This window comes from Rhinoderma darwinii, chromosome 2 (genome assembly GCF_050947455.1).
Source record: "Rhinoderma darwinii isolate aRhiDar2 chromosome 2, aRhiDar2.hap1, whole genome shotgun sequence".
NCBI lineage: Eukaryota > Metazoa > Chordata > Amphibia > Anura > Rhinodermatidae > Rhinoderma > Rhinoderma darwinii.
In genome coordinates this window covers 277,783,209-277,800,655 of record NC_134688.1, presented here as the reverse complement: position 1 = coordinate 277,800,655, position 17,447 = coordinate 277,783,209, and the positions used below count along the sequence as shown (strand labels likewise).

General features: G+C 41.8%; 1 protein-coding gene across 1 annotated transcript in view; it reads left to right on the top strand.

The window, feature by feature from the left end:
• Positions 1-15,287: 15,287 nt before the first annotated feature.
• The window catches only part of LOC142742993 (protein argonaute-4-like), a 67,063-nt gene continuing 64,903 nt past the window's right edge, over positions 15,288-17,447 (top strand). The window contains 2 exon segments of the mRNA XM_075853300.1: positions 15,288-15,431; positions 15,433-15,682. Of these exon segments, the coding sequence (XP_075709415.1) occupies positions 15,390-15,431; positions 15,433-15,682 (292 nt within the window). The 5' untranslated portion in view covers positions 15,288-15,389.

The following is a 17,447-nucleotide window of genomic DNA, read 5'->3' as shown; positions in this document are numbered from 1 at the left end:
TGACACTGTGTAGGAGAAAAATCCAACAGGTGGCTACCACTATTTTCTAGGAATTAGATTTTAGAACCCACAGATCAGCCATTGATGGAATATCATATCGATATGCAATTCATATTTATAAATACATTTTTGGCTTTGGTGACAAGGCTCTGTTCACGTCACGATGGGGCTATACGTCAGTTATACAAAAAAAGTATTCCCAGACATATGTCACTGTAAAGCCAAAGGACACACTTTTGGCCTCCCTCGGGTAAAAAAGGGTATGCACCAGAAGCTTTCTGGCATATACGCCGAACAAGTTAACTAAACGTGATGAAAAAACACAGCCCAAGATGGCCTAAAGTGTTCTGCAGAATGTGTGTACAGCACCCTGCACTCAGTGCTGGTATTGTCCCTTTATGTAAATGCTTATTGACTGCTGCCCTTGGGCAAAAAATCCACATTTTAGAAATTGACATAACCATCTCATGCCAACTTGACTGATTCAGAACGCAGCTGAACAGGTGTGGAGATTCAGACCACCTTACTATAGCTGTACTATAAGCAAACGATTGTCTGGTAATGTGTTGGTCTTTTATTTCAGTGAACTTGATCATAAGCTTTTGCATATAGCATGGGTAAAATCTAGAAGTCCAACTCCCCACAATTCAGGATTTAGGATAAGGTCAGAGGGAGTGCTTGCCAGGTGGCCAAGACCGCAAACACTGTTTTCTAATGGATAATGGCAGCATGTTTTTTCTGGTAAAACTGTTCACCTGGAAAATTGTGCGGCCATTAACCCCTTCCCGCTTTGGCCAGTTTTGACCTTCCGGACAGCCTCATTTTTCAAATCTGACCTGTTTTAATTTATGTAGTAATAACTTCGGAATACTTTTACCTATCCAAGCGATTCTGAGATTGTTTTCCCATGACACATTAGACTTTATGTTACTGTTAAAATTTGCTCGGTACGTTTAGTATTTAATTGTGAAAAATACACATTTTGTGAAAAATTGCAAAAATGTGCATTTTTCTAAATTTTAAATGTATGTCCTTGTAAGACAGGTAGTTATACCACACAAAATTGTTGCGAATCAACATCCCCATATGTCTACTTTAGATTGCCATTGTTTTTTGAACATCCTTTTTATTTTTCTAGGATGTTACAAGGCTTAGAACTTTTGCAGCAATTTCTCACATTTTCAATAAAATTTAAAAAGGCTATTTTTTCAGGGACCAGTTCAGTTGTGAAGTGGCTTTTAGGGCCTTATATATTAGAAACCCCCCAATAAGTTACCCCATTTTAAAACTGTCACCCCTCAAAGTATTCAAAACAACATTTAGAAAGTTTCTTAACCCTTTAGACGTTTCACAGGAATTAAACCAAAGTAGAGGTGAAATTGACAAATTAATTTTTTTTTTGCTGCAGAAATTCATTTTTAATCCATTTTTTTTTTTTTTTTTTGTAACACAAAGTTTTACCAGACAAACGCTACTCCATTATTATTGCCCAGATTCTGCAGTTTTAGGAAATCTCACACATGTGGCCCTAGTGTGCTACTGGACTGAAGCACAGGCCTCAGAAGCAAAGGAGCACCTAGAGGATTTTGGGTGTCCTTTTTCTAACATTATAATTTTAGGCACCATGTCCGGTTTGAAGGGCTCTTGCGGTGCCAAATCAGTGGAAATCCCCCAAAAGTGACCCCATTTGGGAAACTACACCCCTTAAGGAAATTATCTAGGGGTATAGTGAGCATTTTGACCCTACAGGTTTACTGCAGAAATTATTGGAAATATGCAGTGAAAATGGAAATCTACATTCTTTCAAAGAAAATGTAGGTTTAGCTAATTTTTTTCTAATTTCCACAAGGACTAAATCCATTTCTCCCGAGTAAAACAGTGCCCCATATGTGGTAATAAATGGCTGTTTGGACACACAGCCTGGCTCAGGAGGGAAATGGCACCATTTTGGCTTTTAGAGCTCTAATTTAGCAGGAATGGTTTGCGGAGATCATGTCGCATTTGCAAAGCCCCTGAGGGACCAAAACTGTGAAAACTCCCCAAAAATTACTCCATTTAGGAAACTACACCCCTTGAGGAATTAATCTAGTGGTGTAGTGAGAATTTTTGCCCCACAGGTGTTTCATAGCATTTATTAGAATTGAGCAGTGAAAATAAAAACAATCCTTTTTTTCTTCAACATTTTTCTTTGTCGCAACAAATAAAGGGGAAAAAAAATCCCAATATTTGTAGAGCAATTTCTCCAGGGTACGGCAATACCCCATATGTGGTCATAAACTGGGGCTCAGAAGTGAAGGAGCGCCATTTGGCTTTCGGAGTACAGATTTTGCTGGATTGGTTTCTGGTCGCTATGTAGCATTTGCAAAACCCCTGTGGGACCAAAACAGTGGAAACCCCCCAGAAGTGACCCTGTTTTGGAAACTACACCCCTCAAGGTATTCACCTAGGGGTGTAGTGAGCATGTTAACTCCGCAAGTGTGTTGCAGAAATTAGTGTCCACTCCATAGTGCAGAGTGAAAATGTTTTTGTTTTTTTCCATAGATATGCCAATATGTGGTGCCCAGCTTGTGCCACTATAACAAGACAGCTCTCTAATTATTATACTGTGTTTCCCGGTTTTAGAATCACCTTACATGGGACACTAATCTTTTGCTGGACATTCGACAGGGCTCAGGAGTGAGTACTATGCGAAATTGAGGCCTAATTTGGCAACATATAAAGTATTGGTTGCAGGGCTCTGATGTGAAGTAATAAAAGAAACCCCTGAGAAGTGACCCCATTTTAGAAGCTACACCCCTCAAGGCATTTATCAAGGGGTGTAGTGAGCATTTTCACCCCACACGTCTTTTCCATAAATGATTGCGCTGCGGATGGTGCAAAGTAAAAATTTAAATTTTTCCCCAGATATGCCAATTCAGTGGCAAATATGTTGTGCCCAGCTTATGTCACTGGACACACCCCAAAAATGTGTTAAAAGGGTTCTCCCGGGTATGGCGGTGCCATATATGTGGAAGTAAACTGTTGTTTGGGCACACTGTAGAGCTCAGATGGGTGGGAGTGCCATTTGGCTTTTGAAGCGTAGATTTTGCTTGGTAGTAGTTTTGTTTGGCGTTTTACTGGTATTTGAGTTTATAATGTGGGGCATATGTAAGCTGGGCAGAGTACATAAGGGGCATAGTCAGGTGGTATAATAATGGGGTAAACAATAAAATAATCCATAGATGTGTGTTACGCTGTGAAGCAATCCTTTCTGCACAGGCTGGTGTCGCACTGATAAATGGTGTCTTTACTTATCCCCCTTTTGGTCCACACTCCGCATCTTTGCAGTTTGGGGAATTTTGCTGGGAAAGTGTTGTCCTGGTATAATGCAGGCACCCTCACTTCCAGCGGATATGGTTGGGCCCTCCCCTTCCTGGTTCCCTAATTTTAGGGCCCTAATAAATCGCCTCTTGAAACAGACTAAATGTTCCCCTCTGATCTGAACAACCACATATTTTTATTTCCTGACATATGGAAGCCTTAAAGAGGCTCTGTCACCAGATTTTGCAACCCCTACCTGCTATTGCAGCAGATAGGCGCTGCAATGTAGATTACAGTAACGTTTTTATTTTTAAAAAACGAGCATTTTTGGCCAAGTTATGACCATTTTCGTATTTATGCAAATGAGGCTTGCAAAAGTACAACTGGGCGTGTTGAAAAGTAAAAGTACAACTGGGCGTGTATTATGTGCGTACATCGGGGCGTTTTTACTACTTTTACTAGCTGGGCGTTGTGTATAGAAGTATCATCCACTTCTCTTCACAACGCCCAGCTTCTGGCAGTGCAGACACAGCCGTGTTCTCCAGAGATCACGCTGTGTCGTCACTCACAGGTCCTGCATCGTGTCAGACGAGCGAGGACATATCGGCTCCAGAGGCTACAGATGATTCTGCAGCAGCATCGGCGTTTGCAGGTAAGTCGATGTAGCTACTTACCTGCAAATGATGCTGCTGCAGAATCAACTGTAGCCTCTGGTGCCGACACGATGCAGGACCTGAGAGTGACGTCACAGATCTGCACTGCCAGAAGCTGGGCGTTGTGAAGAGAAGTGGATGATACTTCTATACACAACGCCAAGCTAGTAAAAGTAGTAAACACGCCCCGATGTACGCACATAATACACGCCCAGTTGTACTTTTACTTTTCAACACGCCCAGTTGTACTTTTGCAAGCCTCATTTGCATAAATACGAAAATGGTCATAACTTGGCGAAAAATGCTCGTTTTTTAAAAATAAAAACGTTACTGTAATCTACATTTTTTTTATACAGCGTTCACCATGCGTCATAAATTACATGTTGACTTAATTCTGCGGGTCAGTACGATTCCAGCGATACCAAATTTATAGAACTTTTTCACGTTTTACAACTTTTTGCACAATAAAATTACTTTTGTAAAAAGAATGTATTTTTTTCTGTCGCCATGTTGAGAACCATAACTTTTACATTTTTTCGTCGACTGAGCTGTATGTAGGGCTTGTTTTTTGCAAGACGAGCTATAGGTTTTATAGGTACCATTTTTGGATACATGCAACTTTTTGATCACTTTATTTCAATTTTTGTAGGGGAAAGTGACCAAAAAACAAATTCTGGCATTGTTTTTTTTGACACCATTCACCGTGTGGAATAAATAACATAATATTTTTATCGTTTTGGCCGTTATGGTTGCGGCGATACCAAATATGTATCAAGTAATCAAGGACTTGATAAGGGAAAAAGGGCGATTGTGTTATTTTATCACTTGAAACTTTTTTTATTATTCTTTACGTTTTTTTTCACTTTTTTCCCACTTTTCTTTAGTCCTACTATTTAGTGCAATGTATTAGATCTGTCAGTCGTTCACTGACAGCAAGCCAATTAGGCTTCGCCTCTGGGCGGGGCATAATCTGCTTCCGTAATGGCAGACAGGAGGCCATTGTTAGGTCTCCTGTTGCCATGGTAGCAGTCGGCAGCCGTGCGATTGCAGAGCACAGCGGCCGATCTGCTAACAACCACATCCGATCGCTGCATCTAAGGGGTTAATGGCAGGGATTGGAGCTATCTCTGGTTCCTGCCGTTACAGGTGGATGTCAGCTGCAACATGCACCACCTTGCCGGCGGCTACGGAAGCCTTTCAGGCCCCGCCTCCGGGCGGGGGCTGAAAATTTTCGGTGCTAGGCACACCGGGAGGCCAGTATTAGGCCTCCGGTTGCCATTGCAGCCACCGACACCCCAGCGATTTCATGGGTGGGGTGTCGATGAGCTGCAAACACCTTAAATGCAGCAATCGCTTTTGACGGTTGCATTTAAGGGGTTAATGGAGGGGATCGAAGCTTCTGTCCCTGCCATTACGGCAGGATGTCAGCTGTAAAATACAGCTGACATCCGGGGATGATGGCACCGACTCCGCTTCTGAGCTGGTGCCATGCATTTGTCGTATACTTACGACAAAAGTCGGCAAGGGGTTAATGAATAGACTAATTTTGCAGGCTAACCGTTTACCTGCAAAACCGCTCAGCCGTCATCCATAAGAAAACCGTGCTGAATAGCACATTGGCGTGGTTTTTGGCACGTACGGGAATAAACGTTGTGTCCCCCTTGAGTTTAAAAACCAGGGGGGAATTTATTAGGACTGGTGTTGCATACGCTAGTCTTACTAGAAAGAACGCTAGAGTAAATGAGGCGGATCCCTGGCTGTTCATGCGCCACAAAGGGAAATTTCCACTATATTTTACTCCAGTTGCTAACTTAAATAGTGAATATAGTAATACATTTCACAAGTTTTTTTGTTTGTTTTTGTGCAAAATGCAATGTTTCTAGCCATAAAACTACTGCAGAGTTCTTGAAGGGGTTGTCCGCTTTCTCAAAAATCCGGTGGCTAGGTCATCACTACATGATCGGTGCGTGTTTGACATCCGGACCCCGCACCGATCCGCAACTCCGGCTGCCTCCATGCACCGGATGTTTGGAACGGGATGCAGTAGTTGCAGCCGGAAGCAGATGACTCTGACCACTTCATAGCGGCCGTTCGGCGGAACGGCAACTCTGCTCCTATTCACTTGAATAGTAGCAGAGTTGCAATACTGCAGCTTGGCCGCTATTCTTTGACCGAAGCCATCTGCGTCGGCAACCAGAGTGCCGGATCGGTATGGGGTCCGTGTCAAACACGTACCGATCATATACTGATGACCTATCCGGTGGATAGTTCATCCGTTTTCAGAAAGTGGAAAATTCTTTTAACAAATCCCCCCCCCCCCCGTATGTGTATTGTTTAGAAACTGTTTTAGGCCCCATGCACACGACCGTGCCCGCAATCGCGTCCCGCGATTGGGGGCACGGCCGGCCGCTGACTGACAGCCGTATTTTCGGGCCGTGCTCCCATACAAAGTATGGGAGCACGGCCCGCAAAATGCGAAAGAACGGACATGTTCCATAATTCCCGGAACATTTCCACGGCACTGACACCCTTCCGTAGTGCTACGGAAAGGTGTCAGTGTTCAATGAAAGTGAATGGCTCCGTTTTTGCGGACCGCAGCTGCGGTCCGCAAAAACTGAGGTTTTTTGCTGTCGTGTGCATGGGGCCTTACTGCATTGTTTTGATGTTATGCATATGCATGTTGTACTTTTAGGTATGCTGCCCTACACTGTTGTGCTCCTTGAGGTCTTTTTTGTGTGGTGGATTGGCGGTATGCGGTGGTGCAGCCATTTCTTGCCGTTGTGACAGTAGGAATGTTGTTTTGTTAGCTGCCAGATAAGCAGGAGGAAGTGTCATCGTAGGCCCAGGGTGAGCCTGATTGTGATGGGAGTGTGAGCATTGTGGGACTGGAACGGTGTGCCACAAAGCTGGTAGAAGGGGGCAAAAGGAAATGTATAAAAGAGTGGTTTCACACCACAGAGTAAGTACATGTGCTTAGAGGTGCCTGGAGAACCTTTATTGTCTTAGGCTACTGTGACGTTGCAGACGTTTCTGCAACAAAATCTGTGGCATGTAACTGCACCCTAAGGATCGGAACACACTGGGTGTAAACACTGCGGATTTTCTGAAATGAAATCTGTTGTGGAGAATTTTCAGTGTAGCACAGTAGCAGTAGTGTGGATAAGATTTGAACATACACAGCGGATCTCATCCACACACAGCGGAAAAAATCTGCCTAAAAACTGTTCATAAATTGACCAACGTTTTTTTGTTTTTAAGCTGCATCATGTAAATTTATACTGTGGAATCGCTGCTGTTCTGTTTGGGTTTTTCCCATTGAATTTAATGGGGAGGTAAAACCAGCAACAAAGATGTGTTGCTTTTGCGGCGGAAACGGGTGAGGATAAACATACTTTTTTCGCGTTAAAATTAATAAAAAGAATAGCTTATACTTGCACTCGGCCGTTGTCCCAGCGACGGGATCCTATTTTGAGCACAGCCTGGCCTCCTGGGTTTGTTTTATACCGTGTGACTGCTGCAGCCAATCATAGGCTGCAGCAGTCACATGGACTACAGCATCATCCCAGGAGACCAGTCTAGGCTCAGAAGAGAACATGTCGCCATGCCAATGCCTGAGTGGTAAGTATAAACTTTTTCTATAGGCTAGGAGGAGTTTGAATAGAGTGGAGGTTGGGGATTCCCAGTGCCGCTCCATTCAAGGTCTAAGGGGCTGACAAACAGACGAGCATAGCGCTGATCTATGGATAGGTGAAAAATGATGGCGGCTGGAGTACCCCTTTTAATGTATCCTTAATTGTCAGCTGTAACCATGAAGTGTGTGCTACCACTGTCGTGTAAAGTAGTCCGTTGTTTTCCAACACATTCTGCGATTGTCTTTAACACCTTTCCGCCACAGTCCCTTTATGGATTTTCATTTTCGTGTTTATCCTCCCCACATTCCAAAAGCCATAACTTTTTTATTTTTTTATTATTGATCTTGACATCGCTGTATGAGAGCTTGTTTTTATGCAGGACACGTTGTGCTTTTTCACAGCACCATTTATTGTACCATATAATTTACTAGGAAACTGGAAAATAATTATTTGTGGGGTGGAATGAGAATTAACGGCAATTCCTCCATTGTTTTTGGGGTTTTGTTTTTAGGATGTTCACCGTGCAATAAAAAAACGACACGTTGACTTTATTCTGCTGGTTAACACGATTATGACTATGGCAAATTTATATATTTTTTCTTTTTTTGTTTTAATACTTTTACAAGAAAATATCTAATTGTATATAAAAAAAAAAAAAAGTGTTGCCATATTCTGAGAGCCATAACTTTTTTCAGTCGATGAGGGCTTATTTTTTGTGGGGGTGAACTGTAGTTTCTATTGGTACCATCTTGGGGTACATAAGGGTTTTGATCACTTATTATTCCTTTTCTTTGTGGTAGATGAGATGACCAACAAACAGCAATTGTGGCGGTTTCTAATGTATTTATCTTTGGCGTTCACCATGCGAGTGTCGTGGAATTCCATCGCTCAAAATATATTAGACTGAAATTTATAAACAGACTCTCAAGGCCAGACCCCATTAGTCAGTATCCTAATTAGGATATTTCACCGATATATATCGAGAGAGGAGAAGAAAACACACAGACATGCTGATATGTTCAAAATGCTCCTCTGAAGGATTTATTACCAAACTCAAACTGTTAAACTGAAATTCAGAAGGGGTGTAGGCTTGAGGTTAACCAATCAGAGACAATGTAACAATATTTGTTATTCAGTAAAAAGCATACAATAAAATACATCCCAGATACATCATTATAATTCTTCACACATTAGGTTTTGCAGGTGTCTTATCTCTTTTGGACAGAATATTCTCGTGGAGATGGGGGAGACCTTTCCTCACGCATACTTGCCACCCTCCTATCTCCCTCCCTGTCCATTCCTTACCAACTTCGCATGGGAACCAAGGTCAACGATAAAACATACGAAATCAACATTACTTGTATTAAAGGAACAATGACTTTCTATTCACTACAATAAAACCAAGATGGGAACTCCAGACAAGATGGCTGCTGCACGAAACTAAATCATTTAAACATTATCATCACTTTCACATAATACATATCTTAGTAATTCGGCATCCTGCTTGATAATTCACAATGTAATTTCATACAGAGAATATAAGCAAATAAATCATCCTTCACAAACCCCCCTTTTTCTCATATTAAATTGCAGAAATTATATATTATGATTATGAAACTCAAGCAATATATCAATAGGGCCACAACTAATATGCCATCACCAATGTCCGGTTAGGGTATGGGGTCCCACCAGTGTATTGACAAGTCCTGTACATCATCGTCCTCTTCTTCTCCTGTCTTTTGATTAAAACACTTGATACTGCTGACGGATTCACTCAGGTCTTTGGTCTTTACTTTGAACTTTGCTGATGTCATTAGGACTTGGTTTGGTCCTTCTCATCTTTCAGACCCCGTCTCTTTTTGTATACGTCACCGGGCTGTATATAGCACCTCATGCTGTGAGCCTGGGGTGAGATCCCACGTAGGCGGATTAGTGGAGTGTTATTGTGACCACCACAAACCCTCCGCTTCTGCCTTCTTCCTCCGGTAAGTTACTTGTCTGGACGGCTGCTTGGAATTGTGACACTGCCGTCAGTTCATGACAAACGCGTTGTACTGGCTCCGGCTGCCACATCTCAGTAATGGAGTTCATCGTATTAAAAATCTTTTAGTTCATGTTTACTGGCACTTGCTGGGGACCCCCAACCCTTGTCAATTGTTAAAATAAATACTAATCTGGTGATAACATCTACGTACTATAAAAGTTGTTCTAAGTACATACAATAACAATGTCAGGCCCTTAAACTAAATCAAACAAACAAACACCTTTTATATAAGAAAAACTTCTCTGTTCCAATGGACAGGGCACCTAGAAGATGTGTAATTATTGGGTACATTTCATTTGCACTTGGTGTCACGCTTTCCAGCAGGATTTGTACCTTGATCTGAGCTGATTGCCTGGAACATCTCCAGCTCACCAAAATATACACAGATTCCACATGTTTATCTGACAAATGTCGCAAACCAATTTTTCTTACTCTAATTTGTATTGCATGGGAAGGCCTCTCAAGGTCTGTTCTCTTCGTGGGAGGTGGGTATGATAAGGTTGGCACCGGTCTGCCATGACTGTTCTGTAGGCAAATCAAACAGCTCTAACAGAATTTAGCAGCAACAGCTGTAAAGCCTGGGACATACCAATTAGATCTTACCACATCGATCCTTGCAGTCTTGGGGCATATGTGAGGTCATACACCATCAATGCAAGTGCCATCAAGAGTGCCTTGGGTGTTACCGGTTCACCTTTCCTTATCCGTCCACATTCTGTTAGAATCTGGTTCTCACGCCTTCCGCTCCCAGTTGGACTCTTCCTGTGGAGAACAAACTTTTTCATTGTATAAACATTAATTGATCTTAATCAAATAATTAATTTGAAGAAAAACATTAACAAATAACATCTTTACATCAAACTGTGAAAAAGTATTCGGCACACTGAGTCGTAAGTATCAAATTCTTAAAATTTTTATTATATTCGATGCCAAGGGTTTGGTGCAACGTTTTGGTCAAAGGACCTTCGTCAGGCACTATAAGTATACAGAACATTGTACGTGGGTATATTTGCATCATATACATACATCAATCAAAAAATAAAATAAAATAAAATGACGTATACAAGGAAAATTAAAATAGATCTTAAGGAAATCAAAAACTGAATTGTGCTATAAAATATCACAGAATAAATAATCAAACAAGAACAGAATCAGTGTACGGACGACATCCTCATCCCAGGTACAATGATATGGTCAGGTATGCGTTTATATAGTGAATTCCTCATATAGGCAGAATTGACGGTTCTATAGAGGCTGTGCTCAAAATAGAAATATCTAAACATAAATCGTTAAGGAGGAAAAACATAGCATCTCCAATATAAGAGATGCTGCTATGTTATTCCTCAACGATTTATGTTTAGATATTTCTATTTTGAGCACAGCCTCTATAGAACCGTCCATTCTGCCTATATGAGGAACTCGCTATATAAACGCATACCTGACCATATCATTGTACCTGGGATGAGGATGTCGTCCGTACACTGATTCTGTTCTTGTTTGATTATTTATTCTGTGATATTTTATAGCACAATTCAGTTTTTGATTTCCTTAAGATCTATTTTCATTTTCCTTGTATACGTCATGTTTTATTTTATTTTATTTTTTGATTGATGTATGTATATGATGCAAATATACCCACGTACAATGTTCTGTATACTTATAGTGCCTAACGAAGGTCCTTTGACCGAAACGTTGCACCAAACCCTTGGCATCGAATATAATAAAAATTTCAAGAATTTGATACTTACGACTCAGTGTGCTGAATACTTTTTCACAATACGATTGGGTTGGGACCCTATTCGTGCACCTACTCTGATCTAGTGCATTCCGAACCAATCTCTACATCTTTACATCAAACGTTCACATTGAGCAATAACTAGAAATGATACATGCAAACTCATTTTTCTTCTATATATATATATATATATATATATATATATATACACACTGCACAGAATTTTCCTTTCACAATAACAACGACAAAAAACAAATAACTAGAAATGTTTTCAAACGGGAATATTCCACTTCTGTACCTTTTATCTGACGCATGACTCTAATAGTCCAATGCTAAGGCTGGTCCAGAACTTTACATAAAACTTAACTTCAGTATTTAATATTCCCAGAACACTTCTTAAATACAATTATTAAACAAACTAACTTTGGAATAACATCTGGAGAACTGCTGATATCTTATTGTACAAACATCAGGTCAATACTTGGGATAACATTGTTCCCCTGTCACTTACACACAACGTCTGCAGTGGGGAAAATACAGGCCGGGCTTCAGGCCCCCCTGAGAACAGATCTACACACACGAGCACATTGTCATACACTTCTACCTCGGGTAGCTGTATGTTCTGCAGTCGCTGGGACTGTTAATCTGGCCGGGCTGCACTTTTCACAGGTACCTTTGCTGTTTTACCTATGTCACGCCGTGCGCACATCATGCCGGCCGCTACAAACCTAGTGGTGGCATTATTGTATCCAGGGACAAGCCAATTTACTGATACCTGGCTGCATATACCCTTATTGTCAGGTCTGTTTTCTCTTGCTCTCTCAATTGGCTTACCCAATGATCCAATAAAGTTCCTACTACCAATGGGCCCATAATTGTGGGCGATGCCAAAAGCGTACCTAGAGTCAGTGTAAATGTTGGCCGTCTTATCTTCTGCCAGGTTACAAGCCTCAGCGAGCACCTCCAGCTCCGCTCCTTGAGATGAACAAGAAGGTGAGAGTGGTTTCTGGGTGATTTACCTTGTGCCTCGTATCCTGTTCTACACATACTGTATACGATGAAGTATCTCTACATTACAAATTTACATTGGAAACCCATGTCACATATAGATAGAACATTTCAAAAGGGTGGAGTTTTATTGTTCCACATTCATCTGATGATCCAGAACACTTGTAAATCCCCCCCACCAGGTCCTGTAAATACCTGATTAATACAAAAACAAACAAAATGTTACTGAAATCTGGCATAAAATAAACAATATTCAAACAATTTTTTTTGTTTTGCCTTCTCCCCATCTAAATCTATAAAGACTCATCTGTGAGTGACTTCACCTCGGCCTCCTGTGTAAATTTGCTGGAGGGGGATGGTCTCTTACACAATAACTCATATTGTGTGGAGACTACAGCACAGCTTGCCCAGTGCCATATTCACCGTTCTGGAAGGATCTGGAACCATCTACACAGAAAAACCTCAAAATGTAGGTTACTCTCATACACATTTAATCTGGATTACTCATTGGGGTCTCATACACATTTTGTAGATCTCCTAGAACCAAATTCATTAATTCAAAACAAAATAAAACACAAAACAAAACTACCTGATCAGTCCCTTCACCATTCCCTCCTATTTGGACTCTGCGAAAGTAATGTAGCAGAATTCAAAACTACAGATCAACATAATAAAATTAGGCACTCTATCGGGGTGGCACTAATTTAACCCCCTGTAATACACAACAGCCTGGAACAAAAAATTACTTTCTCCTGACAAAAATACATTTTATCTTTAAAATGACCTGCAACCATTTACCTGTAAAATATCTCACATTTTCAAAAATAACATTTAGGCAGCACCATAGCACGTGCCTCATGTGTGAAAGCAAAAACAAGACAAATGTAATTAGTTATTCAATAACACAGAAATTAATATATCTGGTAATATTAATTACTGCAAACCAATAAGCTGTACATAAGAATAGGGAACAGAGGGAGCACATACATCATCAAGACCCCGTGTCTCACAATATCTATATTTTAATACATTTGAATTAACATCAAAACATTCCAACATTAAATCTTATCACATTATAACACATTAATCTGCAGTATAGCTTTTATCTTTTTACAAACCGATCCAGCCGGCTGTTATACTTTCCTCACTTGGTGTAGTTACAGACGACTGCGCGTGCGCGAAGATAAGACACGTTACATTAAAAAAATGAAAAAAAGTGGAACTGATTTTAACCCCATACACAAAACACTAACATTTTTAGACATTACTGCTGTTAAAAATAGGAAACATACAATATAGTTCTGCTTTTATTGTGGCCATTAGTTTCAAACTTCAGACATGTTACATTGCACACATCACACAGATGTCTCATCACATCACACATGTTACATTACACACATCACACAGATGTCTCATCACATTACACGTTACATTGCACACATCACACAGATGTCTCATTACATCACACATGTATCACACATCACACAGATGTCATATCACACAGATGTCTCATTACATCACACAGATGTCACATCACACCTGTTCACATTACACTCCCCCTGTTCTGACCCACATTAGTCACTGCAATGTACCGGGCTGCTCCGTTTTCTTCACTCTTCCAATGAAAATTTACACCTGTATTTAAAATGTTCTTTCTCACATCATCTTACTTGTAACCACCTGTAATCACCTGCTTTGTCCTTTTAACTTATGCCTAGTTCGGACTTTTACACACATAGCGATACCAATTGGTAATAATTTTTTACACTGCTTCTTTATCTTATTTTTTTTTAATTAGTCGTCCTAGGGGGATTTGAACCAGTGATTGCTTGCATGTATTTCTAACTGGCCTACATGAAGGAGTACAAGGATGGCAGATATGGGCGCCTTCGTTAGCCCCCGGACTGCCGTGACATCCATCGGCACCGCCCGCAATCGTGTCACGGGGGTGATGGGACGTCTGAGGGGGCCACCTCCTTCTTTCTAACGACTTAGATGTTGCGGTCGCTATTGACAGTAGCATCTAAGGGGCTAAACCAGCACGTTCCCGCTAGTTACGGTGAAGTGTCGGATGTATTATACAGCCGATACCCGTGGAGTATTGAGTGGGCTCAGCCTGTGAGCATACTCCTCTTCCCCGCTATGAATGAAGTATGTCAAATGTTGGGAAGGGGTTAAAGAGGAGCCCTTGACCACCTCTTTAGGGTACACCTTAAATGTACCCTAATACCCTAAATGAAAAGGGGTTTTCCCATAATCCATATTTATTACCCATCTACGGGATAGATGATAAATTTGTAATTGGGGGTCTGACCGCTAGGACCCCTACCAATAACTCTAATGGGCTTACTTTCATATTCCTAGGAGCCTCAAATGAATTTGCGCAGTACTGTGCATGGTTGGCCTTCGCTCCATTCATTTCTAAGGGGATGCCGAAGAGAGGAAATGAAAGGAACGTCAAAGTTAAACTCTTCTCGTAATCGTAAAAAATAGCCGCACGTGCTACGATATTTTTACTGTGAAATATGACTAAATCTGCTACAGAGGCTCCAACGCAGACGTGAACCTGACCTTATGGGAAACCTCCATTGTTTTCTAAAACGTCATGAAACAAAGCCATTTTCTGCTGTAAAGAGATCTAGTCATTTAATTAGAAAAACAAAGTGGGTATACTTGTAGGGTACAGGTGGCACTGCCACTCCACAGTGCAGGTTTCCTTCATACTCTTCCTTTGTCTTCGTGTGGTATGTACATTACACATATTTGCAGTGGATTTTAACCATGTGAGGACCGGTCTGGTGTAACGAGGTTATCTATAGTGGCAATACTTCTATGCATAGACCCGATGGTCCTCCGTCCTATAACAATGTATGGGTGATACTGCTATGTATACACAGGGAAGAAGCGAGCTGGTGTCCCTCGCCCCCTCTTCTCCGCCTCCTACCCACGCCGGGACCGAGCATTACTCCAGAACCCGCTGCGTGCCCCCGCATCTCTAGTGCGCGCCCCCGCTTTACATGCTCGGTCCCCACACTTTTCCGTCTTCGGTGTCCCCGTACGGGTACAGTCGATCAGCGACTCTTTCGTTACCCTCCGTGTCTCCCAGCAACCAAGATTACGTGTCCGGCAAGTCGCGCCGCGCTGAACTGCGCCGCTTTCCTGACAGCTGAAGCGCCCCGCCGTTCGGTGGCTTCCTCCCTCCCCCCAGACCCGATTCCGTCCGTGGAGGGACCCCCACCCGGAGCAAATATTCCGGAGAAAAAGAGACTCCCGGAGAGGACTGCTGCGGAGATGGAGGCGGTGGGGCCCGGTAAGTCCTATATTCGAGGCTCAGCCAAGGCCTGGAAAGCCCGGGGTGGGTAGGCCTCACCTGAGGCAGGTCGGATTTGATCGAGAGCTACAAATAGGTTGCACTGGAGAACATGATGTATTAGGGCAGGCAGCAAGCGTCACCCACTTGTGTGCCCTCCGATCAGGATATTGTGTATGATGTACGTGCGCCGATCCCTGCCTCCGCTTGTTATTGTATGTATGCCTGCCTGTGCACATTTAAAGGGCTGCAGCAGACGCTGGACGAGTCATGAGCAGCTCGTAGTAGTCCGTGTACTGCCGGCTATGGATTTACATGCCGCCTGCATCCTTACATTACAACCCGTATTTTTACGATCGCCCATGTTCCAGTCTTGGCAGTCTCTGATTTTCAAGGGAAGGATTCCTATCTAATTATTCCATGAGCATCTTTCTGTTGTAATAAGACTTTTTTTTTTTAATTTATGGAATGACTTCTCGATGTTAGTCCAACTTTCTACAAGAATGGATGAGAGTAGAGCTGATCCACTCCTAAAACCTTTTATCAGAGATTTCTCAATATTAGTGCGCAAATAAAATGTATGTTTCCTCCTCTTACTTCCTTGTAGCTGAGCCATCCCTCTGCTTGCTGCAGAATAGTAGGAACTTGCTGCCTTCATGTGGCTACAAACTGTGACAGCACATATGCCCTTTTTGGGTTCAAAAGCTTTTCAAGGCAAACTTTTTTTTATTTTATCAATGTTTTATTCCATTTTGTTTTTTATATGTAAAAATGTTTTTGTTTTTACGTATTGAAATACAGCTATGTATCCCATATACATAGAAGCTGTATCTTGTGGTCAAAGCAGAATCTGTCAGGTTAGCAGGACTGACGGCTTTGGTAAGTGCTGGTTCATGAACTTGATGTGATCGATTAATGGCTGTATCCTGCGTTTCCACCGAAGCAGTCATTACCACTGACCTGACAGATTCGGCTTTCACCGCAGGATACAGCTTCTATGTATCCTGTATCTCAAAGTTTAAAAAAAGTAAAAAGTTAAAAAATAAATAAAACATTTGATTTATTTAAAAAAAAATTGCCTTCAAAAGTTTACAAAGCCTTAAATGATAAACCAAAAGCGGACCATTGTCTGTGATCTTTGAATTCATGGGAGATATTAGTCCTTCTCAATGAATTACAATATCATCCAAAAGTTTATTTGAATAATTCAATTCAGAAAGTGAAACTCATATATTCTATAGATTCATTACACACGGAGTGATCTATTTCCAGCATGGTTTTCTTTTAATGTGGATGATTATGGCTAACAGGGGTTTAGGTCAGGCGAGTTTGCTGGCCAATCAAGCGCAGGGAGGGCTTATTCACATGAACGTATAATACGTCCGTGCTACGCGCGTGGAAAACACGCGCGTCGCACCGACCTATCTTACTGAATGGGGCCGTTCAGACGGTCAGTGAATTTCACGCAGCGTATGTGCGCTGCGTGAAATGCATGACATGTCCTATATTTGCCCATGTTTCGCGCAGCACGCACCCATTGTAGTCAATGGGTGCGTGCAAATCTCGCTCGGCGCACAGAAGCACTTCCAGGTGCCGCGCGTGATTCGCGCTACAGCAGTAAAAACTATGAAACCAGAAAAGCACGTGGTGCTTTTCTGTTTTCATTCAAACATAAAACCAGAGTGTCATAATTATGCCGGCTGTGCAAAAATCACGCAGCCGCGCACCATATGATGACATACGGACCTTTTGCGCGCGCAAAATG